The 25,205-nt window shown below is 40.6% G+C and overlaps 1 protein-coding gene and 1 long non-coding RNA gene across 3 annotated transcripts in view; both read left to right on the top strand.

Moving 5' to 3' along the window:
* The first annotated feature begins 1,519 nt into the window (after positions 1-1,519).
* Positions 1,520-19,443, top strand: LOC123774619 (glucoside xylosyltransferase 1). The gene is made up of 8 exons (XM_045769105.2): positions 1,520-1,751; positions 9,727-9,868; positions 10,442-10,498; positions 10,840-10,951; positions 13,980-14,319; positions 14,517-14,690; positions 15,290-15,448; positions 18,099-19,443. Exons 1-8 carry the CDS (start codon positions 1,728-1,730, stop codon positions 18,276-18,278), a joined length of 1,188 nt encoding a protein of 395 aa, XP_045625061.1. The 5' UTR covers positions 1,520-1,727; the 3' UTR covers positions 18,279-19,443.
* Positions 19,444-19,580: 137 nt separating this feature from the next.
* Positions 19,581-25,205, top strand: part of LOC138351881 (uncharacterized) — a 31,999-nt gene continuing 26,374 nt past the window's right edge. For both annotated transcript variants that reach the window (XR_011222647.1, XR_011222646.1), the window contains exon 1: positions 19,581-19,722. This is a non-coding gene — a long non-coding RNA (uncharacterized lncRNA). The remainder of the gene's footprint in view (positions 19,723-25,205) is intronic.

Below are 25,205 nucleotides of genomic sequence, written 5' to 3'. Positions count from 1 at the left end.
GAGAAAATTATAGGTACAGTATATTAAAGCACATAGGTAGCTATGATTGATTGCAATGACAGCTTAAAATGGTAGTTGACAATGGTACAGTTTGAAAACTGTAGGTAGTAACTAAGTGATTGTAACCTATCCACCGCTGCCCACTGGATGGGGGGCAGTGTGCAGGACAAACATATAAATTGTGACACTAGCTCTCCACATATGTCAGTTACTTAATTTAGAAACTGTACTTGTGGTCGATCTCGAACCCATTGATGATGTGACGACTTATACTGAATTTTGTAACTAGCTCATCAAGATTGTAACTTGCTTAGCTAAATGAATTGTGGAGTTCAGTCCCTGAGCCCATTATGTGCCTCTGTAACCCTTTCCACCAGTCCGTCTAATTACCACATGCTACCACAAGCTACACAAGCTTCACAAAGCTTCCTGGCAATACGTTAGTAATGAATAAATATGATATATTTACTCATTATAATGTTGGTGCTGAATGTACAACACGAAAAAACATAATTATTTTAATCTGAAAAAGTATCTTTTTATAAAGAAATTAGATGAAAATAAAGAGCTGGTGACGCCAAATCAAGTCGACGATCCAAGCGTCTGTTAGGTTAGATTAGGTTAGGTTAGGTCAGGTCAGGTTAGGTCAGGTCAACCGAACCCAACATATCATATTTATTCATTACTAACGTATTGCCAGGAAGCTTTGTGTAGCTTATGTAGCTTGTGGTAGCTTGCGGTAATTAGACGGACCCCTTTCCACTACCGCCCACAAGATGGGTATGGGGTGCATAATAAATGAAATAAACTAACTCTCCTAACCTACCAGAGGACACAACTTGCTGTTATAAAAAACAAATCCAAAATTTATTTTAAATTATTTTTCGTTTTCAAATTACGGCCTTTTTTGGCCGTAGCGTATTTGAGCGAAAAAGAGACATGATTTGTAAGAGAACGAGGAATGTACAAAAAAAAAAAAACTTCAGAAAGTTGAGGGAAGACCTTAACAAACACCAGGAGTGGGCAAACAAATTGTTGATGCAGTTAAATCCCAATTATCAGTTGTCCTGGGGTAGATTAAGAGCATCAGTTAGAAAAATACAGGCACATAATCGGTACCTCCGTAACCCTTTCCCCCCACCGCCCACGGGATGGGTATGGGGGTGCATAATTAAGAAAGAAGTTAGTAATTGTAATCAGAAAAATAGGGGGGGGGGCTTGACAAGCCGCCGGCTTCTTGTCCCCGCCAAGGTCACTAGAGAGATGGTGGCCCTCAGGTAAATTCAGGTAAAACCGGTTCAACAACACGAGCCACACCATCTTTCAGGCGACCGTTATATAGCGCCAAGTTCTTTGACCCCCAACTCATTTATAATTTGTTTTCTTGTCAAAGGACGTCATGATAGTGTGGATTACTTGTATAGAGCAAACTATATTGCCTTATTCGAATATGCATAATACGTTAGTTGTATGAGATAGTATTTGTTTATTTCGCAGAAAAAAATGACAATATATAGCGACTGGAAACTCTGGTCGGCCGTTATGTTGTGGGTAACAGTGGGTCAGTTTGTTCAGAGGGTTCAGGGAGGGTACACGTTCGCGCTCCTCAGGACGCCTTATAAATGCATCGCTATATTTCGTTGGTGTACTCGAAACGGGAATAAAATATATTAGAAATGTGATGAATTCACTACAATAATAAACGGCGAAGACAAGAGACAGCAAAAATGAGTTCAACGTGCACCCAGATTGTAAGTAAAGCAGTTGTATTTAATTAATTAAATTTCCAGTACAGATTACTAACACACACGTAATGCACAGTGTTAGAGAGCAGTTGAGAGGCGCAACTAAATTAATTTGTCCCAAAATCGGCTGAGACCTGAGCCATTTTTCGCCACATGTAGCCATCAATAGGATTAACCTCCCTTACTCTACCATTGACAATAGGGGGTGCCACAGAGCAGCATCTAAGGGCCTTTCCTATTTCTTGTATACATCAATGATTTGCCAAATGTTTTTTAACCCTATACTATTTGCTGACGATACTACCTTGATCTATTCTGACTCCAACGCCCACACACTAAATAATATTGTCAACAATGAATTAAAAAAAAGTCCGCTCATGGATGTCAACCAACAAACTTACACCAAACATAGGAAAGACCTACTACATTTTATATGGTAGTAAATCATCAAATAAGATTCAACTTCAGATAGACAATGTTAACATTACCAATAAAAATGAAGTAAAGTTCCTTGGCCTATACATAGACTGAACTTCAGCACCCACATACACCACATCGCATAATAAAGCCTACATAACGGTCGGTATACTATCTAAAATTCGATATGTTCCCCACTCTGTTCTGTTGTCTCATTATACTACGCACTAATCTACTCCTATCTTACATATGATATCTGTGCAACCACTGTTCAACCGGTTCACTGTTTTGCGTATCGGTTCAACCACTGCAAATTACCTCAAGCCTATTATCACTGCAAAAAATCTGCAATTAGAACTACAACAAACTGTGTCTTCAGACAACACACAACCCCTCTGTTAAAGTCCCTTAACATGCTAAACATACTCCACACATTCTCATGTGCAATCTACATGCACAAAACCTTGTTCCTAAATGCGAATCTTATTTGAACAAACTTTTCCTTAATAGGTGTAATAGAACCCATGAGCACCACACCAGAAATAAATATATTTTGATATCACCAGTCAGGCTAATTCTGTGCAGATAAAAGGGCCACAGTCTTTGGAACTCCCTGATGAATTAAAAAATTGTCCAGCCTATGTCCCGTTCAAAAGTAAAACCAAAAAGTACCTAATTTCATCCTCCCAGTTTAATTCCTACCTTTGTTCTTCAAACTAGCACTGTATCTTATACTACCCACTTCCCCAATATTAGTACTTAAAGCTAATTAAGTACTTAATCTTTACCAGTGTAATTATGTCAATTTATATTGATATACAACCTTGCTACAATGTAATTTTTCATTTTACCTGATATGTTAGATTAAAGACCTGCCCTAAACTCTACTCGTGGCTTTGCAGGAATGTAAAAATATAACTAATGTAATCTCACCAACCCATTGTACCTTTTTGTAAACCAAATATTATTATTATATTATAAATTACGTAATATATTTTTTTTAAATAAGTAAACCCAACCTAACCAAGGTAAGATACAAGATGTTTAAACATCTTGTATTTGAATTTGAATTTCATTTGAATTTGAATTTTGAATTTAAATTTGACATATAAATGGGTGCCGCCACCTCTGATGCAATTGTGGGGACCCATAACCTCGGAGGAGATATATTATTAGTAAATTTGTTTCTCTTTCTCGAGTACTGTATTTGCTTGTACCACCCCTATTTTTAATTGTAAACTTTGTGGCACTTACATGCATGCTATTACTGTTACAAGTACAATGAAAAAAAATATTAGCAGATATCACAAACCAATTTGACTACTATTGCAAATCAAACACCAACTCTTCAGGGGTTGAACTCGAGCCCAAGTTGCAGCTGGCATTTTCCCTTTGAACCGCGACACTGAGACACTGGAAGAAGAAACTTATCGCCCTTTGGGTTTTTTTGCAACCCGTCCTCTTAAAATAACGTCACTTTACGCTCGTATGCGCGCTATGGCCAAAAATGGACGTAATTTGAAATAAAATCGGCTTACGAAAGTGACGTACTATCCCGTTTTCTGTTTGGGTCCTCTGGCTTAGGCTGTTAGGTAAGGAGAGAAAACCTTCAATTAACGGTTTTCATGACGTTTTGAAACCTAAGAACTTCCTGCACTCCTAACCTACCAGAGGATCCTTAACTTGCTGTCTGGGGAAAAAAAAATCCAAAATTTATTTTCAATTATTTTTCATTTTCAAAGTATGCACATTTTCGGCCATACGGACAAACAACGGCCAAATTCAGACGTAATTTGTAAAAGGACAAACGCCGATTTGTTAGTAGCCCAGTTTCTTCTGGAACTTCAATTCAGGGTCAGCGTTTAATCCCCGATAGTTCAAGCACCGTTAATTTACTCTTTCCCAGATTCTCAAATCCTTGTTTACGTATCACTTCCCAAGTGCTGTCTAGTTATACTGGATTAATGTTTTCTCCTGATAATTGCCTTGCCTTCCCCAAGATCACGTGTTAGCGGAGCTAGCCAATGAGGGATCGAAAGACGTTCCTCTAGTTGTTGTTGTTATAGATTCAGCCACTCGGAACAAGTTCCAAGTAGCACGGGCTATTGTGAGCCCGTAACTTACCTGGCATAGGAGCTGGGCAAGTAGCACGGGCTATGGTGAGCCCGTAGTGAACTTACCTGGCACAAGAGCGGTGCCCGGTTCCTCTGGTTTAAGGCGAATACTTTATAGCACCAATTGACAAGATCTCGCTCTGGATCCAGAATGAGGCAGCACCTGAGCCTTTCTCGTACAATTCTCCATAATGCAAGCGAATGCATTGTTAGATATATGGAAAACAGGCTAATGTGTTAATCATATACAAGAAAGGAGAAAGTCGGGCACCATTCCAATATAGACCACCAGCCACTGATGTGACTCGTAGATTGCATTGTGTTTAGACACCAACATGGCTTTGCTACAACTGAGACTTGCGCTTTTGTGAATGTAAATCATGTCTAACTAATTTATTAGTTCTACGAATAGATAACTATAACATTATTCCCTTTCTCTTATTCTTACCTTTCTTCCGAGCTAGATGGCGTTGAGATTGCTAAGTCGGACGTTATCTTGAGGTTATCTTGAGATGATTTCGGGGCTTTTTAGTGTCCCCGCGGCCCGGTCCTCGACCAGGCCTCCAACCCCAGGAAGCAGCCCGTGACAGCTGACTAACACCCAGGTACCTATTTTACTGCTAGGTAACAGGGGCATAGGGCGAAAGAAACTTTGCCCATTGTTTCTCGCCAGCGCCTGGGATCGAACCCAGGACCACAGGATCACAAGTCCAGCATGCTGTCCGCTCTGCTGACCGGCTCCCCACGTCAACGAATGTGTGCAATCATTTCCTCACATTTATAAGCCAATGCTATCCACGGTAATATGTTGTATACAACCTCCTATGAAAATCAATTGGCAAATATGAAAAAGAACAGTTATTGGGATCAAATAAAAATTCGAATAAAAAACATTCCTAGCTGATGGTTGAATGCTATCAAACACTACTATCAAATTCAATATTTTCTTATCTGGCACATCCCTTGTAAATAAGATCTTATAGTAAATAAAATAAGTAAATAAGATCTCAACATGCCAAAAAAATCAAGGTAGATGATAACCCCTCAGGCAATCGGTCATTCCTAGTATCTGTACCTGTACCTAACTAATTCCTCGGATATTGCAACCCATTCTCCGGTTTAAATAGTAAGTTTTGTAACTATGAGCACCATAGTACAAAGATTGCCGTTCTAAGCAATTAGTAGAACTTTGTGCTATTCACTTTATAAGAATCGGAAAAAAATGAAGGTAAAAAAAATGGAAAAAATCTTCCCGTGGGCGTATAGAATACGCCCACGTATATTTGGAGTTCCCCTGGCACCTCATAAACGACCGCAGGCAACCAGAGAGAGCAAGCCATCACACCGGTATTTGCATCATATTGCATGCAAGTCACAATATATATATACCGTTACCTAACAACTTGGGGTAAAGCGACCGAGGTGTCGCTTGCTGAAGCTCACATTCTTTTATACATTATGGACTACACCCATCCCATACTGGGACACTGAAGCTGGCGCCTGCACCATCCCATGTGCAGGATGTGACAAATATTACACACAGGAAACATCGTGGGACATTGACAATAGAACTGAGAAGCAAAAGTACTCTAGCAAACAAAAACTCTAGCAAACTTGCAGGTGGCCCCCATTAAACTTTATAGATACAATGTACTGGTAAGTGTATGGGGAAGGTCATAAGGGGGGTCGGGATCGGCCATTATAACCCCCATCTGAAAGGATGTCGGCTCTCTTTACGGGCTATTCATGCCCGTGCCACCTCTTGGGTGACTTAATCTTCATCAGTCAGGTCGGTCCATATGTCCCCTTCATCAAGTCGGTGGATATGAAATGTTCTGCCACAAGTCAGTAGTACAGAACATGCGTTTAAATGATAGTTTATCCGGGTATTGACGTGCATAATGTATGTTCAGAGGAGTATAACTTTTTGGTTACAGTGATGGGAATAGAGTTGTGAAACTTGTTAATGATGAATGGAAGACCTGGGAAGGGTGGGTACTCACCTTTTTGTACTCGCCTAGTTGTGCTTGCGGGGGTTGAGCTCTGGCTCTTTGATCCCGCCTCTCAAATGTCAATCAACTGGTGTATAGATTCCTGAGCCTACTGGGCTCTATCATATCGACATTTGAAACTGTGTATGGAGTCAGCCTCCACCACATCACTGCCTAATGCATTCCATCTGTTAACTACTGACACTGAAAAAGTTCTTTTTAACGTCCTTTGGCTCATTTGGGTACTCAGTTTCCACCTGTGTCCCCTTGTTCGAGTACCCCCCGTGTTAAACAGTATATCTTTATCTACCCTGTCGATTCATCTTAGAATTTTGTAGGTGGTAATCATGTCTCCCCGAGCTCTCCCATCTTCCAGCGACGTTAGGTGCATTTCATGCAGCCTTTCCTCGTAACTCATGCCTCTTAGTTCTGCGACTAGCCTAGTTGCATACCTCTGAACTTTTTCCAGCTTAGTCCTGTGATTGACAAGGTACGGGCTCCATGCTGGGGCCGCATACTCCAGGATTGGTCTTACATATGTGGTATACAAGGTTCTGAATGATTACACACAGAGATCACATTAACGTGATGCATCAAATGAACAAATCCACAAGGGCCGTGACGAGGATTCGAATCTGCGTCCGGGAGCATCCCAGACACTGCCTTAATCGACTGAGCTACGACAGGGTAAAAGGGTTGAAACCGAAGTTCTACTGAACTTACTGGATCCCGTAGCCTCTCCGAGGCACAAACCAAGCTTTTACACAACCCCCCCCTGCAACCGAGTTATGTCAATAGGCCGTTCTCCCTCTTCGCCCTTACATCATCACACATTCATTTGATGCATCACGTTAGTGTGATCTCTGTGTGTGATGATGTAAGGGCGAAGAGGGAGCACGGCCTATTGACATAGCTCGGTTGCAGGGGGGGGGGGGGTTGTGTAAAAGCTTGGTTTGTGCCTCGGAGAGGCTACGGGATCCAGTAAGTTCAGTAGAACTTCGGTTTCAACCCTTTTACCCTGTCGTAGCTTAGTCGATTAGAGTGACGGGGAGGGTGTACGTGGGGAGGGAGTGACTGGGAGGGGTGTGCGTGGGGGAGAGTAACGGGGAGGGTGTACGTGGGGGAGAGTGACAGGGAGGGTGTGCGTGGGGGAGTGACTGGGAGGGTGTGCGTGGGGGAGTGACGGGGAGGGTGTACGTGGGGGAGAGTGACTGGGAGGGTGTGCGTGGGGGAGTGACGGGGAGGGTGTACGTGGGGGAGAGTGACGGGGAGGGTGTGCGTGGGGGGAGAGTGACGGGGAGGGTGTGCGTGGGGGGAGAGTGACGGGGAGGGTGTGCGTGGGAAGAGTGACGGGGGAGGGTGTACGTGGGGAGAGTGACGGGGAGGGTGTATGTGGGGGAGAGAGTGACGGGGAGGGTGTGCGTGGGGGGGGGGAAGAGACGGGGAGGATATATCTGCTTGTGTGTAATACATTATCAAAACGTATGTTGACATGTAGGAAGAAGAAGAACCGAGTAAAATTGCCTATATAAAGTTAATCAGGTATTTAGTTTTTAAACTGGTTGAGAGAAGTACAGTTTTGTTTACTTAATTTGGGTGTCATTCCACAATTTCGGACCCTTAATTTACAAGGCATTTCTGCTTCGGGTAAGTCACTCTTAGAATATCAAATAGATATTAGTTTATCGGTGGTAGCAATAGGTTCTGTTACAACCCACTAGAAGGCGTTTGAGGTCAGGATTATTATCACAGTTCATAGATGGACTTTTCAGTTCAGCATTCACTGTCATTTAGAGTGTGTTAGCATTTGAGAAAAAGAAGGTTGTGTCATAAGCAAATATAAATCCCTTCAGGTGTTGTATGGCATTTGGTCACTGATGTAAATGAGAAAGAGGAGTGGACTAAGTATACTACCCGGTAAAACACCAATTTTAATTGACAATGTAGGATTAGTAACCTCGTTTACAGGAATATACTGTTGCCTGTCACTGAGGTACGACCACAAATATTGAAGGGAGTGACCCCTAATTCCATAGTCGTGTCGTTTGAGGGTTATCAGCGTCGAACGCCTCACACAGGTCAACAACTGGACCTATAATACTCATTTTCGTCAAGAGGTATACGTATCAAATCAAAAATACTAATTAAAACAATAATGACTTTTGTGTGGGGGGTAATCAGAAGCCTATTTGGTAAGAGCCAAGTATATTATGTTTAGCTAAGTAGGAGTAAAGCTGTTTGTACATTAACTTTGGAATATTTTGGAGAAGGTGGGTAGGATTGATGTTGGTCTATAATTGTTGGTTTCAGCGAGATCGCCATTTTTATGGATTGACATTTTCTATCGTATTTTTAAGAATATATAGAAATACTAAGAGTGATTTATTGTAATGATATAGCTGGAGCTATAACATTTGAGTTTTTTTTTTATAAATTAAGGTTGACATATAGAAATGTTTGATTTAGTTTTAAGTGAGATGATTATATATTTAACATCATATGAATTTGTTGGTGGATAGGTACAGAGACTCGGGGTAGTTGCCAGAGAGGAAGTCATTTACATCCATTTGGGATGCTCATTTGCAAGGGATGTGTCAAATGACGAGAAGAAACTATTAAATAAATTTAATAGCAGTGGCAGATGGCATTCCACCGTCACCAACTAGCACTATTTTTTGTATTACAGATCATCTTGAAATTGAAATTTAAATTTAAATAAGTTTATTGAGGTAAAATACACACAAAGGGATGAGGTAGCTCAAGCTATTCTCACCCCCGTTCAGTACATCGCGTTAATACATACATAGACACACATCACAAGCAATAAACGTATTACCGAACATTCTGAGAGATAAACATATACATTTCCTAAAATCTTAGATCATCTTTGAACCCTATATCTAGGAAATAGTGTTCTATGCTTGTTTTCATTACGTTTTATTTAATCAAATTTATTTTCATTGCCTATTTTGGCTATTTTGTTATTATCTTAGCACAGAAGAGTACCTCGTACATTCTTACATGATTGTTTAGAGATGACTCCTATCCTGCATTGATGCTTTTCATTTTTTTTTTTTTTTTTTTTTTTGAGATATATACAAGAGTTTTTACATTCTTGTACAGCCACTAGTACGCGTAGCGTTTCGGGCAGGTCCCTGGAATACGATCCCCGCCGCGAAGAATCGTTGTTACAACCAAGTACACATTTTACTGTTGCGTTAAACAGAGGCTACAGTTAAGGATTTGCGCCAAGTAAATCCTCCCCGGCCAGGATACGAACCCATGACAGCGCTCGCGGAACGCCAGGCGAGTGTCTTACCACTACACCACGGGGACTAAATTTATTAAGTTACAATTGAGTAAGACTTATCTCCTTGCTTTGTGTTCCATTTTGTGTTGTTATATTTAACGTATAATATAACGTATAATATTTAAGCCCTTGGTAACGTATAATTGCAGAAACGCATGAAGGGACGCGTGGTGAAATATGTGATGCTGTTCTATGTGGTCATCATATTCATCTTCGTCAGACTCAACTTTGCTGCGAATGGGGATGCAGACGAGTTTATAAAGACTTCCCTCCGTATAATACCGAGCAGCGGTAAGTGTTGTGCAGCCACTTAGTTGTTACTTAATTGCAACATATGTTGCCCAAGTGTCAGTGTGTGTGTAGTCGTGGAGTTGATCACCTCTCTGGTTGCCACGACGGACACAAAATGGTGTACTAAAACTCCCGACCCTAACCGAGCGACCCACGCATAGACAACGTAAATGTTTGTGACCCTCTTATGATTTATAGTACTGTACACACATAACATTTTTGCCCGTTTAGGGATTTTGACGTCAAAATGATATGTATTATCCGAGAGTACAGGTTGCTCGCAAAGAATGATTTGGAAAATCCTTGCATCGTCCTCTCAGGCGTTACTGTTATCAGTATCACTGGAATGATTAAGAAATCTGTAAAGAAGCTTAAATATATGGTAAGGCCTTTAATAAAAGTGGGCCACACATCGGATCACACCCTACCTTCTTGTATATAAATAAATAAATAAATGTCCCACTAAATGTACAAGCTCACGCAGCCGGTTAAAGATAATACTGTATGCTTTGAAACGTTAACTATACCACTTAAACTTTAACAATACCAATTAGATTGCTGTACTTATGACAGGTGGCGTCGACAGTAAAGGTGCGGGAGCTATTGTTTTCTTCATCATATTATGTGAAGGTAAGTTAACCATCAGCATCATAACATACAAGTTCAAAGAGGTCAATCAGTGCTTTAATTGCTCCACATTTAAGACTTTTAAGGAGAAAAATATAATTCTTCCTCTTGGAAATAAAATGATAAGGATATCTTGTCGCTGCAGTAGTCATCTAGAACTCTAGAACTCTTCAGCAGAATAAATAGTTAGAGAGATATGAGAATTAAATGATTAAAATATTGAAAACCTCTAATTATTATTATTATGCAATATAATGATACAAAGTAAATGCACATGCATGATCAAGCTTGTTAATAGTTGTACTGAACATATATTCTTAAGTATGCATAATTTTTTCTTTCAGGCAAACCTAAGGACAACCAAGGAGGAAAAGATGCTTCGGCCATTACACGCCAACTACGTCAGGCAGCTGTTATGCTCAAGTCCGCAGCAGCGCTGTCATCATCTGTGCTCAGGTAGAGGAGCTGGGAGCGAGGGTCTAGTCCTGGACTGTGGCACAGGGAGCGAGGGTCTAGTCCTGGACTGTGGCACAGGGAGCGAGGGGGTTTAGTCCTGGACTGTACTCACCTAGTTGTGTTTGCGGGGGTTGAGCTCTGGCTCTTTGGTCCCGCCTCTCAACCGTCAATCAACAGGTGTACAGATTCCTGAGCCTATCGGGCTCTGTCATATCTACACTTGAAACTGTGTATGGAGTGAGCCTCCGCCACATCACCCCCTAATGCATTCCATTTGTCAACCACTCTGACACTAAAAAAGTTCTTTCTAATATCTCTGTGGCTCATTTGGGCACTCAGTTTCCACCTGTGTCCCCTTGTGCGTGTTCCCCTTGTGTTAAATAGACTGTCTTTATCTACCCTATCAATCCCCTTCAGAATCTTGAATGTGGTGATCATGTCCCCCCTAACTCTTCTGTCTTCCAGCGAAGTGAGGTTTAATTCCCATAGTCTCTCCTCGTAGCTCATACCTCTCAGCTCGGGTACTAGTCTGGTGGCAAACCTTTGAACCTTTTCCAGTTTAGTCTTATCCTTGACTAGATATGGACTCCATGCTGGGGCTGCATACTCCAGGATTGGCCTGACATATGTGGTATACAAAGTTCTGAATGATTCTTTACACAAGTTTCTGAATGCCGTTCGTATGTTGGCCAGCCTGGCATATGCCGCTGATGTTATCCGCTTGATATGTGCTGCAGGAGACAGGTCTGGCGTGATATCAACCCCCAAGTCTTTTTCCTTCTCTGACTCCTGAAGAATTTCCTCTCCCAGATGATACCTTGTATCTGGCCTCCTGCTCCCTACACCTATCTTCATTACAGGTGTAGGGCGCTCCCTGTGACTGTGGCACAGGGAGCGAGGGGTTTAGTCCTGGGCTAGAGCAAGAGGCTAGTCCTTGTATTAGGAGCTGGGAATGAGAACCTGTGACGTGAAGCTGGGAGCCCTCCATGGGCTGGGGAGGGATTGTGGCATATTGTTAATTGATCCCATATTATATATATATATATATATATATATATATATATATATATATATATATATATATATATATATATATATATATATATATGCAATTGACGATCACAAAACACTGATCATTTTATGCGGAAAATCCACAGAGAAATATGAAATGAGGTGAACGTTTCGGCTTGTTAAAGCCTTTGTCAACACCAGACTGACTAAGGAGAAGGGAGAACGGGGAGGATATATAGGCCGACACCTGACCAACCCATCCCTAGGGAAAGAATTAACCAAAAACAGGTATAGCTTAGCTTAGAATGGTCAAAGAGGAATAAGCGGTCAGAGAATAAGGATGAAAGATTAAAGAAAAGCCTCATGAACACACAATATACGAATATACAATTATAATGAGACATTGTAAGCCTCTCTATCAAAGTTGTTTCTTAAACTGTTGTGCAATATTATAACTTAAAAATGGATCAAGTTTGTACATACCAGTACTAACATTAAGAAGATTTGGACACTGACTGATTAGAGCAGACTCAATCAAATTCCGTTCCACGAAATCCCCACAATTGGTAATGCTTTTTGCCCCATTCCAGTTAATATTGTGATCGCATAAACTCGTATGTAGATATAATGCATTAGACGTTTGAGCAGTTCTAATACTATAAGCATGTTGTGACAACCGCAATTGTAAGGACTTTCCTGTTTGTCCAAGGTACACAGAATCACAATCAATGCAGGGAATCGAATACACGCAACCTGCTGTATCAGGGGAGTTTTTTATTAAATTGGATTTGATCGTACTATTAGTGAACACCAAATTTATATTATTAAGTTTCTTAAAAATCAGAGACAATTTTTCAAGTCCACTCGCATAAGGTACCACCAATGAGTTAATAATTTTTGGTTTCGCCTTAGGGACGTGATTATAAAACGTACGCTTGGCTTGTACAAACGAGAAATCCAAAAACCTCTTAGGATATTGTAAACTCTTCCCAATTTCATATATTTTAGCAATCTCTTCATCAAAAAACTCAGGGCTGCAAACCCTCAAAGCTCGTAGAAACATTCCTGAAAATACTGCCTGTTTAACTTTACTATGATGATTCGAATAAAAATGAACATACGACCCCACGTTGGTAGGTTTCCTATACACATTAAATTTGAACTTTCTAGTGACTCTATGAATCATAATGTCCAAAAACGGACATTAGTCCGTTTTTGTCAACACCAGACTTAGTCAGTCTGGTGTTGACAAAGGCTTTAACAAGCCGAAACGTTCACCTCATTTCATATTTCTCTGTGGATTTTCCGCATATATATATATATATATATATATATATATATATATATATATATATATATATATATATATATATATATGTCGTACCTAGTAGCCAGAATGCACTTCCGGACCTACTATGCAAGGCCCGATTTGCCTAATAGGCCGAGTGTTTTTCTTGTTTTTTCGAAATATTGTTTACAATTGGTTTATTTGAATTATTATTATTATATTATATTAAGAACATAAATTATTGACATGTTAGTTTAGGTTGGGTTAAGATAGGTTAGGTTAGGTTCGGTCATATATCTACGTTAGTTTCAACTCAAATTAAAAAAAATTAATTCATACATAATGAAATGGATAGCGTTATCATTTATAAGAAAAAATCGAAAATATATAAATTCAGGAAAAATTGGCTTACTAGGCAAATCGGGCCTTGCATAGTAGGCCGAGTACGAGAGTACGACGTTCTGGCTATTAGGTACAACATGTACACACATACATTCATACATACATACATACATACATACATACATACATACATACATACATACATACATACATACATACATACATACATACATATACACACACACACACACACACACACACACACACACACACACACACACACACACACACACACACACACACACACACACGCACACACACAGTACTACATTTATAAATTTGCTGAATATTTTATTGTGTTTAATATTTTTCTGCTACTGTTGCCAGGTTCCTAGTGGTTGCAGACTCAGAAAAACTCTTCAAACAGTTTGTAGATCTTACCTCATCCTGGCCAGAGAAGTACAAAAGTCGCCTGGTGTTTGAATACCGTGACGTGTGGTACCCAGCAGACAGAGAAGACATGCGCTTTATGTTCCGTGTGTGCGCTACAGAGAGGCTCTTCCTCCCTGATATGTTTCCCAGCCTTGATGCTGCTATATACATTGATACAGACTTGGTGTTCCTACGGCCACCAGAACAGCTATGGCAGGAGTTCCACAAGTTTAATGATGTTCAACTAGCTGCCATGGCACCATGCTTATACCATTATGGTAGCAGAAAAAATAAGGTTTGTAATTTTCAGTGTCATATATAATTCGGTTTAATACTTCTTTCTTCACTATATATAATGTTTATTATGACACCAAGACTGTCATAAATATTTATACATCTAAAAATGTTTGTTACAACAAATGAGTTACATCATTATACATCTAATGATACATAGCCATTCAGTAATCAAGTAATACTGTACTTTGCTCTTAGGTACCTTTCTATGGCAAGACTGGACTAAATGCTGGAATCATGCACATGAATATCACCAGAATGAAAAAATTTCCTGGTAGAGGTTGGACAGCTGCAAATCTGAAGGTCTTTGATAACTACAAAAAGAAGATAAAACTGGCTGATCAAGACATTCTTAATATTCTCTTTCATAAGGTAAGAAATAAAAAAATGTAACAATTACTGCAGATGTTTAGAAAATATGATGCTGCCTTACAGAGGGAAAGTAAATAGAATTGATATTGGTCTATAGTTGTTGATTTCAGCAAGATCTTCACTTTAAAGGATTGGATTACTCTACCATTTTAAAGGACGTAGAGCACATAATCCCCCCAAATAGCGAGAGAGGTAAATAGTGACAAATAAATATTCTTAGTTCCTTATTTTTTCCAAAAATTTCAAAGCCAAGTTCCTTACCAAATGAAATATTTCTTCAGCATATAAGAGTATTGCTGTTAGATCTCCAGCATATGATGTAGAGGCAGATGTTAGACTGAAAGCAGACTAGATATTAATCATAACGTATAACCCAACTTTGAGCGAAGAAATGACATTATGTTGTTATGGAATAAATAGTATGTAAAAAGCATGTAATCTACATACCATTATAGGTGATGCATTTAGCTTTCATCATGAATTAATGAGTGAAGTCTGGAAAGAGCATATGAAGATGAAGACCTTGTTGAAGATCAGTAATGATTAATACTACTACTACTGATAATTAAAGCAATTTAATACTTTATTATATCATACAGAATGCTGATCTGGTGTATGAGCTGGGGTGTGAATGGAACTATCGGATATTCCAGTGCTCTCAAGGCTACAACATGTGTCCTAACGCTGCTGCTAATGGAGTTTCCATCCTACATGGTAATGCCATGGCTTTTGTCAGTGGTGCAGAGATGAAACTACAAGTAAGTAACTACCATATTTTAATCTAGTAGTAGGCATCCTTCAGTCTCGGGAGACTATGGAGTTGCGCTCTGGTTGTCAATCCTGGTGCAGCGTCTGGTGTGACTGATGAGGCCAATCCGAGAGTGGCAGTCCATCCCACACTGAGCACAAACGAAGTCGATTCTGGTCTGTCTTCCTGGCTACCGGCTTTCCTTCTCTGTCTCTTTGCCTCCGATTCCTTGGCAAGTGACTCCTCGAACTTGGAGATTTATATTTTAATCTAGCAATATGATAAAATAAGGATCATACTAATACAATTAACGTATCATTATAGTGTGACCTCGCATGACTGGGGCAAGATCACTTTGTTCATAGGATTTTGTTCAAGCAATCCAAAAGTTTTCAAAGGGCCTACGTCCACTATAATGTATATACAATAATAATAATAATAATAATAATAATTTTTATTAATACGGATTTTATTAATTATTTTATTATGTATATACATAATAATGTATATACACTATACCACTATAATGTATATACAATAATAATAATAATAATAATAATAATAATAATTTTTATTAATACGGATTTTATTAATGATTTTATTAATACGGATTAATATTTTTTATTATACGGATTGTGACTTACCTTACCGGCAGAGTAGTGTAGTGAAATGTCTTCATAATAACCCATTTAGGTAAGTACAAAGCCATATATATGATCATTATTGAAACTAAACCTGTAAAATGACTATGAACCTTCTGACCGAACTGGCGACGGACTGATTTGCTTAGCTAAACAAACTAGAGGGTTCATTTCCTGAACCGATTATGTGCCTCTGTAATCCTTTACACCACCGCCCACGGGATGGGTATGGGGTGCATAATAAAGAAAGAAATTGAATTGATCTGATTGACTGAGGAAGACATGAGATTGAAGACGATAAGGACGTTGGCGTTAAAATCCACGTACCATTGACTTTAAGGAAAAGAAGTAGTGATTCATTTGTATAGTTCTCTGGTGCGCCCCATTTGGATTACTGAATCCAAGCATCTTCAGAAGGACACAGCTGCTCTGGAGGAAGTGCAACACCGGGCAACACAAATCATTCAAGAGCTAAGTCAACTCGCATATCAGGAACGGTTGAGAGCCACAAGGCTAACAATGCCTACCAAGCATGACGGGGCAGATCTCATTGAAACTTTTTAAATACTAAACAGTTTGGAGGATGCTGATCCGGAAAATTTCTTCAGAAGGTCAGATGTAACACAAACAAAGAGCAACGGTTTCCAGCTCAACAAGCCACAATGTAGGAATGAAAACAGGAGATGCTTTTTCACCCACAGGGTTATTATTCTATGGAACAGCCTACCCGCCGAAGCCGTGAATGCCAAAACTGTTTTACAATACAACTGGAAAAGATCGAGGCAAATGGGAACACTTTCGACAAGCCGCCGGCTTCCTGTCCTAGTTGAGACCACTAGTGTTAACTGTTTTCAGGTAAATGCCCTGACCCTCATGCATGGTGGCTTGTAAAGGGAAAAGGTTTCCTTGCACTCTTTTTCAGCCTCGAGTTTTTGTACCTTTCTTTCCTTCCCTCTTCTTCCCCCCCCCCACCATTTTTCAACAATTATGTCTGTGTCTATTTTTCTATTTGATATATATATATATATATATATATATATATATATATATATATATATATATCTCTCTCTCTCTCTCTCTCTCTCTCTCTCTCTCTCTCTCTCTCTCTCTCTCTCTCTCTCTCTCTCTCTCTCTCTCTCTCTCTCTCTCTCTCTCTCTCCCTCCCCCCCTCCCTCCCTCCCTCCCTCCCTCCCTCCCTCCCTCCCCCCCTCCCCCCTCCCTCCCTCCCCCCCTCCCCCCCTCCCCCCTCCCCCCCCTCCCCCCCCTCCCTCTCCCCCCCTCCCCCCCTCCCTCTCCCCCCCCTCCCTCCCTCCCTCCCTCCCTCCCTCCCTCCCTCCCTCCCTCCCTCCCTCCCCTCCTCTCCCCCACTCCCGTGCAGGAGGGAGACGCCTAGGAGACCAACACCTGTTTTCTCCTACAGGAGGGAGGGACTTCCTCTCTCTACACACTTGGATGGAAATGGGAAAGGGGAGGAGCTTTATGCTGGCTGCCCTGCTACCTGAATGGCTGCCACAAACCCCGCCCACACACCTAGGAGATCATCACTCTATATACACTTACACATGGAAAGGGGGAGGGGCTTGATGACCACCGCCCTGCTGGATGGCTGGCATATCACAAGCACCGCCCACACCCCTTGGAGACCTGCAGGAGGGGGGTGGGCTTTGTGGTCACATACACACATGGTCCACGTCCCCACAACAAAATAAATCACGCCCACTTTTACCCCTTATGACGCAGACCCTGCACTAAATGACCCACCTTCCAGCTGGTTCACCTTCCCTGGGGCACCACCTGGCAGGTGGCGCGCCCGGTCTGCGTCATAAATTTCCCTACTTCCAATTTCATATATTGGAGTGCAAGGCATATAAAAAATGGTGTGCATATACAAGATCACATAAAATTATATAATGCTGTATAGGAAACCGGGTTTCCTATACATAGGAATATATGTATAGGAAACTTCGACCTGTCTGATAAAATCATGTCTAATATAATTTGTATTTTCTTTCTCCTAAGGCAATATTTGAGGCGTGGGAGCAGCACCAGTTGGGCTCACCACTGGACCATCTCCTGGCATCCTTACAGCGGGGTCTAAAGGCTGTCACCACAAATCATCAACAGTCAAAGTGTGCACAAATTAGTAATATAGACAGTATATTAACCAAAGAACTCCAGAAGCATGTTTTAACGCTTTAGCATTCTGATGACACTAAAATGAGTCGTATGTGCTCAGACAGGAAATCACTTGAGCTGGACGGAAGAGCGACCTACCTTACCTTGAGGTTACCTCAAGGTAAGGTAGGTAGGTCAAGGCGACGGTCTTTTTTCCATGCAGGTCGGCGTTCAATTCCCCACCGGCCAAGTGCTTGGGCACTATTCCTCCCCCCGCTTGGCTTAGACTCGGTTACAAGTATCTCTGGGAATTCTCATTATCTGCCGATGTAGATCTGACCAAATGTAAACTGTCAACAAAATTATTCGCACACCCTCCGTCACTATGTGATGGAGTGCGAAAAGATACGTGAATTCAGAGACAATTATTTTTTTTTTGAGATATATACAAGAGTTGTTACATTCTTGTACAGCCACTAGTATGCGTAGCGTTTCGGGCAGGTCCCTGGAATACGATCCCCACCGCAAAGAATCGTTCTATAACCAATGTACCAACGATGTGTCAATATTTCATTCAAAATGATCTGCTACCAGAAATTTTAGCCAAATATCCCCAGTTTGCTAACTGTAGGTAGTAACTAAGAGTGATTGTAACCTATCCACCGCTGCCCACTGGATGGGGAGCGGTGTGCAGGACAAACATATCAATTGTGACACTACCTCTCCACATATGTCAGTTGCTTAATTTAGAAACTGTACTTGTGGTTGATCTCGAACCCATTGTTGATGTGACGACTTATACTGAATTTTGTAACTTGCTTAGCTAAATGAATTGTGGGGTTCAGTCCCTGAGCCCATTATGTGCCTCAGTAACCCTTTCCACTACCGCCCACAAGATGGGTATGGGGTGCATAATAAATTAACTAAACTTACCCCCCCCCCCCGTCCCATCCCAGAACTTTATCTTGACCCCTTCCAAGTGTGTATAGTTTTAATGGCTTGGTTCTTTCCTCTGATTTATCTTTTAAAATTGCACTGTATCTAGTGCTACACAATCTTTATGTACAATCTTCGTCTCCAAGACGCTATAGCTTCGACACAGAACAGACAGCATTGAACTACAACGCTCTCCCACATAGAGCTCCGCGACTCCGGCCACACTCAGCTCTCTGCTCTGCTCCAAGCTCCGTCTCAACGTCTACGACACTGCTGTATCCAGGACTACTAAATAAATATGAAACTCCCTAAACACTGTGTATCTAATCTACCCAACAACGTAACAGAGTCATTTGATGTCCACCTAAAGTGGATGCCGCCGTCTCGGATTCTGGCCACAGGCCGTTCATGAGCGTGTCCGGTGAACCCGTATTCAGTGTTATTGTCTACGTTACGTCTGTCTGTCGCTCGTATTCTGTATAATGGTTACTTAGAGTTTGTGTTGCACGAATGATTTATCCCCCCGATGGTTGCACAAGTACTAATAGAAGAAGACTCGTCTCCGTGGCGCCTCAGTGTGGAGAATGACACGGTTTGAAGAGTTTTGTTTGTTGTCTCTTGCTGTAGGATTGCTGTAGATAGAGGAGCAGCGACTAAAAGAAAAAAATGCTGATTGTTTTGTGTTTGGGTGTGGGTGGCGCGAGGTATATGTCAAATGTGGCCCAATTTGTTGGTTGATTGGAGGTATTTAACCAATGCTTTGACTATTTGATATTTTAAATGTAATGGGAGTTCATCTCCTAATATACACTCAATGTTAAAATGTATTTTAAAGGCGATAAGTACTTGTTGAACTAAACTAAATGTTTAGTTCAACAAGTACTTAGTTTGTTTAGTTTACTCTGTTTTAGTTCACTCTGGCACTAGTTTAGTTTATTCTGTTTTAGTGTTTACTCTGGCACTATGATGTAAAAAATTGGAGGTGATAATGTTTAATTGTTTCTGGAATATGACAGTGGATGCAAAGTTTGTTGATGTCTGTTCTGTATTTGGAGCTGTGTGCTGCCAGTTTGGTGTGTTCTAGCCTTAATCTGGCCATCGTTATAGATTGACGAAGATTAAGCCACCACAAGAGGTGGCACAGGCAGGAATAGCCTGTAGGTGGGCGCTGTCGTTATTTCATTTTCTTTAGTTTTATACCTGACATGTTTCCCAGTTCTTGTTTATGGACCCGTAGTATAAAGATGAACATGATGTTTTCCTTTTGGTTACAAAATCTTGGGTGATGGTACAGTAACTTTAAAGGCTCCTTTACGTGCAACATGAGGAATTGGATGGCAGATATTGTATGGTGTGTTGGGCATTGCTTTGGCCAGTTGGTCTACAAGTTCATTATGGAGCATGCTATAAGGCACAGGGTTCCCAATGGATAGAGATGTTCTAACCTTTCAATTGACGTTCATGGAGAAGTTGAATGTTTGGGTGAACAAACTTTGCATGTTGTGGAGGAGTATGTAATTGCTTGAATCGCACTCTTGGAGTCACTACAGATCGTGTACTGTATATCCCAACTGGTAATATTGTGATTGTTTGGAGAGCTTGGTTTAAGGCATATAATTCAGCTGTGAAAATATAGTTGGTTTGGTAACCACCATCCCTGCATGATATGGCATTGCAGGGTCCATACAATGCTAGTAACCGAGGATGCATTGTTCAAGAGGATGCGAGGTCTATGTAAATCGCTGTTGTATCTGGGTAGCAATTTTTCTTCATCAAAGCAAAGACTGAGGCTAATGCTGAATTTGGTGCATACTTTGGAAAGGTATCCTCCAGTTGCGTTGAAGTTTTAGGAGTTGTATAAAATCAAGGTGGAATGGGGGGACAATCAGTTGGGTTTCATGGTTTTGGAGTAAAGTGAGGTTATTTGTAACCCGCGTGAAGAAAGGCTGTGAGTGATTGGTGGGGAAACGGGGGTTACATGGCTAACTGTTGGCTTTTTTTTTTTTATAATCAGTATTGTTGTTAACGTTACATCTGTCGGAGGCTCTCGTCAACACTAGTGTTACCTTGGGACAACAACCTTGTATGTGACAGTTCTTTAGAAATTCATGCTATGATTAAAATTCTTGACCTAAATATAGGTGTTATATATTTAGGATTTCTATACCATGCACTTAACCTAGATGTTAAGTGCATGTTATAAATTTAAGGGATTCTACCGGAAATAGGTGTGCTTTAATAACTTCTAACTTCAAGAGCGATGCATATTCATGTGATATATACTGTACCTGCAATGAAATATATCTTCAATTTAAGTGCATCAAAATAGATTCCAGTGAATGATATCCAATTACTCAATTGCACCATACCTGGTTGAGCATATTAGTGCGAACCCATAGATTTACATGCCTATACCCCTGTATGCATTATTTAGTGAATAAGACTGAAAAACATTGCCATTATTGTGATAGTGCTTACACGTGTCCATAAATTGCTTCTAGATTATAAGATACATTTTTGGGTTGTGATAATATATACATAATTATTATTGTTGGGATGTTCATTATCATGCACTAACTACCTTCTGGTGATTCTGGGGATCACTGTTCCTGTGGCCCAGCCTTGTAAAAGGCCTCCTGGTTGGTGGTCTATTCAACCAGGTTGTTGGATGTGGCTGCTTGCAGCCTGACATTTAAATCACAGCCTGGTTGATCAGGTCTTCTTTGGAGGTGTTTATTGAGTTCTCTCTTGAACACTATGAGAGGCCGGCAAGTTATGCCCCTTGTGTGCGGAGGGAGAGTGTTGAAAAGTCTTGGGCCTTTGTTATTGATAAAGTTCTCACTCAGTGTACCCATTGCACCCCTGCAATTCAGTGGTGCAGTTTTACACATCCTGCTGTGCCTACTGGTTTCATGTGATGATATTTCCATGTGCAGATTTGGAACCAGTCCCTCAAATATTTTCCATGTGTAAATTATTATGTAACTCTCTCTCTTTAAATCGGTCCCAATAATTTAGATGTCTTACAGAGTGGATTCTGCAGCAAAGGATCTCTGCACATTCTCCAGGTCAGCAATTTCTCCAGCTTTTAATAGGGCTGTTAGTGTGCAACAATATTCCACCCTAGAGAGCACTAGTATCTTGAAAAGTATTGTTGGTACGGCATCCATTTTCTTAAAAGTTCTTGTTATCCAACCTGTCATTTTTCTTGCAGTTGTGACAGCTACTTTATTGTATTCTTTAACAGTAAGGTCTTGCAAAATGATTTCTCTTAGATCCTTTACATTGCTTTTTCATTCTATAGTGTGATTTGACTGTACAGTATTTTATATGTGGTTTCTGTTTTTATATTTTCACTTTTTCCATAGTGCTGGAGCTGAAACTCATTTTCATTAAACATCATAGTTTTATCTGTGGCCCATTGAAAGACCTGGTTAACATCAGATTGGCATTTGCTGCATCCTCTATATTGTTTACTTTTGTGACGATGTCGACACCATCTGTTGAGCGCACCCGACCCCATGTTCTGTTCCCCAATGGAAGGCTGTGATCTTACTGACACCTGTGCAGTTTCCTGCTTGCTATTCAATTTTTACTTCTCAGAAGTGATGTGGAGGATCAGGACTCTCAGTCGATAAGAGTCAGTTCACCCAGGGCAGTCCAGAACTCAAGACTTGTTCCAGTGGGAACAAGTGGGCCGAGTCAGTAGAGAATGTGAATTGTCTGTGATGGTTAGTGAAGTATTGGTGATTGGACCAACGTATCCTGGAATAGCCCAGTTGAGTTACTAGATGGAATTAATGTCCGCCTGTCCTCTTAAGTTGAGGCTTGTTATAGGTGAAGCCTTTAGAGTTAGCCAGCCAGCATGTTGCTGGAGAGTCAAAGTGGTGTTTTGGCACTGTAACGATACTGTGGAGGACTGGATTTACTGAGAAAGGTGGACTCACTGGCATGAGTACCGTAGAAGAAAGGCTCAGGGAAGGAACCATTAGTGTTGTGCGATAGAAGATAGAAGTGGACTCGCTGGGATTGAAGATTGCAATGTTCTTTTGTAGTGTCCTGTGTGAAAGTGACACCTGCAGTGTTGTGTGCTGTACATATGTAATATATGTATATACAGTAGTTAAGAAGTTCACGTGGTGATGGGTTTGTTTAGTGTTGTTTATCCCCCATTCCCGTTGGATTGACTATTACTGCTAGTTCTTAACTTGCCTATGACTTGAGGTTGGATCTGGTAAGAAGAGGCACTAAGGCCCCATAGAAAGGTTGAATGGATAGAACCTGGTTACTGGCTAAGTGAGGGCCGTAACAACTTGCATGAAAATCCTAGTTTCATCCTGCAAATGATTATGCAATATTATAGTTTTTATCCTTGTCCATGTCTGATATGAGAATAAGAAAAGTACCAAAGCCAGTGTGGTACTTTGGGGGACTGAGCTTTTCACAGTGGAGGATCCTGATTTTACTTTGTTGGCTATTATACTTTGGGTTCTGTTCTATAGGAAGTTAAAGATCCATCTCCTTACTTTACCAATAATTGATTTTGAGCGAATTATTTCCATAATAACACTATGGTCATACTTGTCGAAAGCTTGTGCAAAGGCTTTGTGTATTACATCTGCGTTTTGCTTGTCTTCCATAGCACCTAAGGTCATGTCATAGTGATCTAGCAATTGTGAGAGGCAGAAGCACCCTGTTCTGAGCCTGTGTTGTCTGGGGTTATGTAGATACAGTATTGTGATTCCAGGTGATTTTTGGGGGTTATGTAGATATTGTGATTCTAGGGATTTTTAATCTTCTTAACACCCAAAGATTTTTGTGTTTACTGGCTCCTTTGTGAAGTGGCATTATCTCTGCTGTTTTAATTATGTCGGGGATGACCCCAGTATCGAGGTTCCATCTCCAAAAGATGTTTAGGGCTTGTGATAATGGTGTTTTCTTGACAAATATAGAATTCCAGGAGTCTGGGCATGGTGCAGTGTGTATGGGCATGCTGTCTATGATACTTCAAAGTTCAGTAGGGTTAGGTTGACATCATGAAGAGGCAAGTTATCCCCTACATCAAGATCATGATTTAATCAATTGTGCCCCCCCCCCCCCTCCCTTCTGATGTTAGCACAAGATCTAGAATGCTGTTACCTTGAGTAGGCTCTGTCACATGCTGTATGAGAAGGGATTCCTGTACCAGGTCAAGAAATTGTTCTCCTCCTGCTGTCATATTAAATGTACCCAATCTATTGTCTTGTGGTTAAAGTGCCAATTATAAGGACTTGAGTTTCTGGTGCAGCATTGATTATATTATGCAGATCAGTAACTTCCTCTGCTGTTGCAGTGTCTGCCCTGTAGCAACTCTCACTATCAGTTTGCTACCATTTTAAGCCATACCATATTGTACCACACAAATTTTAAGGATCCTATGGGGTTCAACTCCTCAAAACCTGTGAGGAATCTATAAATTTATATGCTCATTTATAAAAAGTACAGTGGAATCTCAGTACTCGAACAACCTTGCCCCCACTCAAACTTTCTTTGGTGACACCATGACACCTAAGAAAGTTACTAATACGAGCTAAGCCAAATGAAAATTAGTTAGAACCACAATTGAGATGAAAAATAAACTCAGTGCAAAATATGAAAGTGGTGCCTGCATGTCTGCTCTTGCTACTGAGTTTAGTATGCCTAAATCTAGTTCTCTAATAAAAAAAAATGTGTGCAAAATGGGGGGGGGGGATGCAAAGATTTCTTGAACAATATCACTCTGACAAAGCTGTGATAATGGTGGGGGAACTCCCCTGCCAAAGAATATCATCTCTTACCGTTGCCTCACCACCTTCCACGTATGCCATCAACTCTTAAGTGTAGATAAAGTGTATACAGTATTTGCATTTATTTCATTTATTTATTCTATTGATATATTTATTTTTGTGGTCTGGAATGGATTAATTCTGTTTACATTATTCCATATGGGAAAAAATGTTCAGTACTCGAACAGATCGGCACTCGACCAGCCTTTAGGAACCAATTGAGTTTGAGTACCGAGGTTCCACTGTAACAAAATTAAAACTATATGGCTAA

The sequence above is a fragment of the Procambarus clarkii genome, chromosome 51 (genome assembly GCF_040958095.1).
Source record: "Procambarus clarkii isolate CNS0578487 chromosome 51, FALCON_Pclarkii_2.0, whole genome shotgun sequence".
Lineage (NCBI taxonomy): Eukaryota > Metazoa > Arthropoda > Malacostraca > Decapoda > Cambaridae > Procambarus > Procambarus clarkii.
Note: the sequence above shows the minus strand (reverse complement) of the source record. Positions and strands in the feature narration are given on the sequence as shown.

Coding starts and splice junctions, on each gene's coding strand:
- LOC123774619 (XM_045769105.2), top strand. CDS start 1,728: ATGAGTTCAACGTGCACCCAGATT. Junction 10,499..10,839: donor CTTCATCATATTATGTGAAG/GTAAGTTAACCA, acceptor TTTTTCTTTCAG/GCAAACCTAAGGACAACCAA. Junction 14,691..15,289: donor TTAATATTCTCTTTCATAAG/GTAAGAAATAAA, acceptor TATATCATACAG/AATGCTGATCTGGTGTATGA.